At 41.5% G+C, this 5864-nt stretch overlaps 1 protein-coding gene across 1 annotated transcript; it reads left to right on the top strand.

The window, feature by feature from the left end:
• Positions 1 to 3684: 3684 nt before the first annotated feature.
• On the top strand, positions 3685 to 5207 carry LOC117559868. The gene has a single exon (XM_034236591.1). The coding sequence runs from the start codon at positions 3949 to 3951 to the stop codon at positions 4837 to 4839; it is 891 nt and encodes a 296-aa protein (XP_034092482.1). The 5' UTR covers positions 3685 to 3948; the 3' UTR covers positions 4840 to 5207.
• Positions 5208 to 5864: the final 657 nt, after the last annotated feature.

Here is a 5864-nt window from a genome sequence, read left to right as displayed (position 1 = left end):
CGTCTCCTCTCCGTTCCTCCAAACCCCGCCCCCCCTGAATATAATGAGTGACAGGCTGATAGTGACCCGATAGAAACTTTATTATTCACTTAATCACTGAGATATAATGAAGCTAACTTAATCTCATACATTCATGGGATTTATGTAACAGTAAGACAGAGAATGTAAGTGTGCACCCACATGCAGTATCTTTGTTTGTATATGCTATTGTAAATACTCCTGTTGTCTGCTGTGTTCAGACTCAAGTCCTGTGTGTGATGCCACATTCAGGACATTCAGTGTCCTTTCTTTAACAGAAGACTGTTGCTAGAAGCTGCAGCTAGACTGCAGAAGCATTATTTTTTTGTTTTTGAGGATGGAACAACTTCACACACATAGGCTAGGCTAGACCTATACAATTCATTTATTTTGGTTTATAAATTAATGTCAAGACATTTATATTATTGATTTCTGAAGCACTTTCTAAATAATAAAAAGAGAGTTCATATGTATTTACTGCATGTATGCATTGATGAAAAATAAGCCATGTGCAGTAATATAGAAAATTGAGGATGCAACGCATTGGTATGAATCGTGATACATCGGGATATCGAATTGAATCGAATCGTTGACAGGATAATCGTAATCGAATCGTGAGACCAGTGAAGATGCACAGCCCTACTGTGCATGCAGGTGAAAATGTATCAATACCAATCCCAAGTGAACCTGCTGCTACACAATCTGCAGGGGAAACATTGATCCCGAGTACCACAACACAGTCTGCCGCACGTGACGCCACAAAGGCAGCAGCTGTTGACCCTGCCGACTGGCCATCCATGTCTGATAAGGTAAGAACAGAGTTTGTGAGCAGAGGACCCTATCAGGCAAAACCACACTTCATTTTTCCAAAACGACAGGATGGGAGAAGCTGCCACCACCAATACTTTTATAGAAAACTGGTAAATGGGGAAAGAATCAAGAGAAGCTGGCTATTGTACTCACAGAAAAACGACAGCCTTTACTGTTTTGCTGCAAGCTGTTCTCCCAGAAGGAATACAAATTAATCAGTGCAGGACTAAATTACTGGAAAAATTGCCACCAATTACTGAAAACACACGAAAACACTCCAGAACATACTAAACACATGGAATCATGGAAACAGTTAGAGTTTCGATTACAAAAGGGGCAAACTATTGATAGGACTGAGATGGCGCTTACAGACATAGAAAGGAAGAGATGGCGTGAGTTGGTAACAAGGTTGGTCGCCATCATTCAATCATTAGCTGAGAGAAACATGGGCCTCAGGGGAACATGTGACACACTCAACAAACCCAACAATGGCAACTTCCTTAAAGAAGTGGAGCTGATGGCAATGTTTGACCCTGTAATGAAAGAACACGTTGCTAAAGTCAAAAGGGGTGCAAGCCATACCACATATCTCGGAAAAAATATTCAAAATGAACTAATTGAATGTATGTAATTTAAGAAGGCTAAATATTATTCCATCATTCTGGACTGCACACCTGACATTAGACATACAGAGCAGTTATCAGTCATCTTAAGTATTGTTACAATGGAGGAGATGCCACAAGTTAAGGAACACTTCATGGGGTTCCTTGTTGCTGAGGAATCAACTGGCGAGAGTTTGTCATCCCTCATCCTGGACAGGCTCCAAGAACTGAACATCCCCTTTGAGGACTGTAGGGGACAGTCTTATGACAATGGTGCCAATATACGAGGGAAAAACAAAGGAGTTCAGGCCAGGTTACTTGAACTAAACCCGAGGGCACTATTCGTGCCATGTGGCGCACACACTCTCAATCTGGTGTTAGCTGATGCAGCGAAAAGCTCCCAAGATGCCACTGGATACTTTGGCTACCTCCAAAAGCTTTTTACATTGTTTTCAGCATCCACAAAGCAGAGATGTTCACAAGTCTTTTTTTGCAAGTCCAAGTCAAGTCTCAAGTCTTTGGTCACGAGTCCAAGTCAAGTCTCAAGTCTTTGTGGGGTGAGACTTGATCAAGTCTCATGTCATTGGTCACGAGTCCAAGTCAAGTCTCAAGTCTCTAAAAAATAAAAGTCTCATGTCTCTTCTGGTTGTAATAAGCCTTCTATTGTCTGCTGCTATCCAGTCTGTTAAGAATACTGCACAGCTATATCTAAGAAATTCAAAGCATTTACTGTATTATTATCACTCCTATATCTATTAGCATACAGTATCAGTACTGATTAGTTGTTTGTTATATGATCACTTTAAACAGGCTATTGCAATGCAATATGAGGAAAAACATCACACTTTAGCTAAATGCAAACAACTTATAAGCAAAACACTTCAGAATCAGAAATCAGTATCACAAATACTTTATTAATCCCCCGCAGGGAAACTGTGTTAAAAGTACTTCAAAGTAAACATTTGTTCTGTGCCATTTGCAACTAAAAAACTATTGCTGCAATATTATCTGAAATATACTGAACTGGTGATATTAAAACATGACCTGTTCCAAAAGAGATATCTACCATTAACACCATTTATCAGCCAAATGCTGGTAAATCATGCAAGTGGCTGGTACTGTATGTTGCACGCACCAGCCAAAAATAACAATGGCAATCGATTGAGTGGCTGGTAACATTTCAACATTCACTAGGCTAGCCATTTGGCCAGTGGACAAAAATGTTAAAATTTGACCTCTGCAACCGTATTGTTTAATTACACTGGGTCTCTAATTAGATCTTTTAAGTCTACTATAAATAAACATATTCCTCTATCCTCTCACTCAAACCCAGTATAATGGTAACCTGATAAACCTGTAACATTAACGTTACGTGGTCAACAATAAACCTGTAACCTGCCTATAAACCGACAGATGTATTTATGTATGTAACTATGTATTTTTCTACGTTTAACGTTAGCCAGTAGATGGTGGCAGCGTAACGTAATGATTAACGTTACCGACCTTTTTTATGTCATGTCAAGAGTTGGATGTCAACGCCACTCAACGCAAACAAGTGTGACAAGCAAACATTCACTAATCTTTTCAAATATTCAGTTACAAAGCTAGTAGCTAAGTTAACATTACATAGCTGATGCTGAGCTAAACATGTTTGCTAACCGTCCATATGCGTTAATGTGACTGACCTCTCCGGGTGAGTTTTCAAGTGCCTGATGACATTTGACGTTGTTGCACCAGCATCCTTGATTTTAATATTGCAGACTTTGCAGTGTGCGCTCCTTTTGTTGGTGCCGCCGGCGTTTTGTTCGAAGTTTTTATAGTTGAACCTAATTACAAGCGGTACAGCTGCAGGTGTGCGGCCTGTCGCCATGGTGTTACCATGATGTTAATGTTAATGTTAAAGGTGGGGTAGGTAAGTTTGAGAAACCGGCTCGAGATACACTTTTTGTTATATTCCATGGAATGCTCTTAACATCCCGATCGCCGGCCCGGCTAAAGTAACTGGATGGCCTACCTGCCTGTCAGCCTTCCATCGGGGCACAAACGTATCTCGTGCCCTCATTGGTCATGTGCGCGTTCGTGTGTGTTGGAGGAGGGGCTCTGTGAGGAAGTGGCAGATTTTCTCCGGTTGTGTATTTTCTAATTCTAGCGATCTCGAGCCGGTTTCTCAAACTTACCTACCCCACCTTTAATACGCCAAAAATAGAAAACACAATGATTGTTCACGAGTCCCAAAACACGAGTCCAAGTCGAGTCCGAAGTCTTTTGAGCAGGAGTCCAAGTCAAGTCTGAAGTCTCTGTGTGTGCGACTTAAGTGCGACTCGAGTCCGAGTCACAGACTCGAGTCCCCATCTCTGCCACAAAGCGCTGGGACATTTTGAAGAGCCATGTCACCACTACCTTGAAATCATGGTCTGAAACCAGGTGGGAGAGCCGGGTCAACAGTGTGGAAGCTGTGCGATATCAGGCTCAACATGTTCGAGATGCACTTTTGGAGGTGAGGGACAAGGCCACTGACATGATGATCAAAATAGAGGCACAGTCTTTGGCTGAGGAAGTGGGGTCCTACCGCTTCTCCATTTACACTGTGGTGTGGTACGACATCCTCAGTAAAGTCAAACAGGTCAGTAAGGTCATGCAGTCTGTGTCAATGCAACTTGACATCGCAGTTGACCTCCTGAGAAAGACAAAGGCCACCCTGGAAGACTACAGAGCCACTGGATTTGCCTCTGCTCAGATCAGGGCTAAAGACATGTGTGAGAACATGGATGTGGATGCTGTCCTCAAGGAGAAGAGGCTGAGGTCAACCAAGAGGCAGTTCTCTTATGAAGCACCTGATGAGCCAATGGCCAATGCCCTAAAAAAGATGGAAGTTACATTTTTCAACAGGGTGGTTGATGTTTGCATCACTTCCCTCAATGAGCGTTTTGAACACCTGGAAGAAGTTCAGGCAAAGTTTGGGGTGCTTGTCAACTTCCCCGAACTGCCCAGAAACGAGCTGACAAAGCAGTGTCAAACACTGAGCAACACCCTGAGCTCTGGCGGACAGTCAGACATAGATGGAAAAGAGTTGGCACTGGAGCTGATGAACTTTCCAACTCTCCCCTCACCCACAATGACCACCCTGGAACTGTTGGTGTTCTTGGAAAGGAAGAACCTGAGGGAGGTTTATCCTAATATGTGGGTGGCCCTCAGGATCGCAGTCACTATGCCAGTGACAGTGGCTTCAGCAGAAAGAAGCTTCTCAAAGCTGAAGTTAATTAAAACCTACCTGAGGTCTACAATGGTCCAAGAACGCCTCAGTGGACTTGCCATCATCAGCATTAACAGTGATGTTTCTCGTCAGCTGTCATATGAGGACGTTATCGATGACTTTGCAGCAAAGAAGTCAAGACGAGTGCAATTCTGAGTGTTTAAGTCAAACAAGTCAGTAAGGTATTTATTTATTATTACAATATGTGTGTTCAAAAACAGAAATGTAATTGTTCTTTTTTTGTATAAAACGTTTTTATGTATTTGTTAATATTTTTTCATTTATTTTATTTATTTATTATTACAATACGTGTGTTCTTTAAAATAGTTCTATAACTCCTTCTGTGGAAGCTACTTGTTTATTAAAAGATGTTTGTTGAATTATAACTAAAGCAAGTGTGGTTTTTGTATTTGTGGGGGAGTTGGTGTTTTCAATGTATACTATAGGACAGTAAACCAAAAATATCGTTTAAAAACTGGAGAGATAAAAATATGAATACATAAATGAATGTTAACTAGGTCAAATAAGATATGAATGAACAACAAAAATAAAATAAGTTACATTTATTGGCTATGGTAGGTTATTGGTTATGTTCACATACTCATTTGATTATTAAAATGTTAACTGATCTTTTTCATATGGGTGTTTTAGAGTTGTACCCCCTAGATCTAGTAGTAATTGTGTGCTCAAAGTGCACCAGATTGAAGCATTTTACCCCCGGACCCCCCTAGAGGATGTGACGTCCATCCCCCAATTCAAACATGTTCATACCATACTGAATACATTTGAAGCATTTTTGCCTATGTCAATAAGTTTCTGTTTTTGTAGTGTATTCGTCTTTTGTAGAGATTTTTAATTTATTCTTTATATATTCTATGGGGGGGGGGGGCGCCAGCTAAAATCTCGCCTAGGGCTGCAAATTGTCTAGAGCCGGCCACTATATTTGTTTAAGCACCGGATCGGCAAAACAGGAGAGTGTGTGCACCAGTCTGCCTTGATCTATGTATTCATGTCTGTGACTCTCACAGTAGCCTATCTGCTGCCCACAGCTGTTGTATAGAAGGAAAACCTCCTTCACTTCATGACATCTCTGCAGCAGCAGGAGGCAGCGGGAGGGTTAACTCAGCCTCTGAGAAGAGGAGCGTGCAGTGCCTTTCACACACCGCCTTCACTGTGTTTAC

The sequence above is a fragment of the Gymnodraco acuticeps genome, unplaced genomic scaffold (genome assembly GCF_902827175.1).
Source record: "Gymnodraco acuticeps unplaced genomic scaffold, fGymAcu1.1, whole genome shotgun sequence".
In the NCBI taxonomy this organism is placed as follows: domain Eukaryota; kingdom Metazoa; phylum Chordata; class Actinopteri; order Perciformes; family Bathydraconidae; genus Gymnodraco; species Gymnodraco acuticeps.
This window is presented reverse-complemented; position numbering and strand designations above follow the sequence as displayed.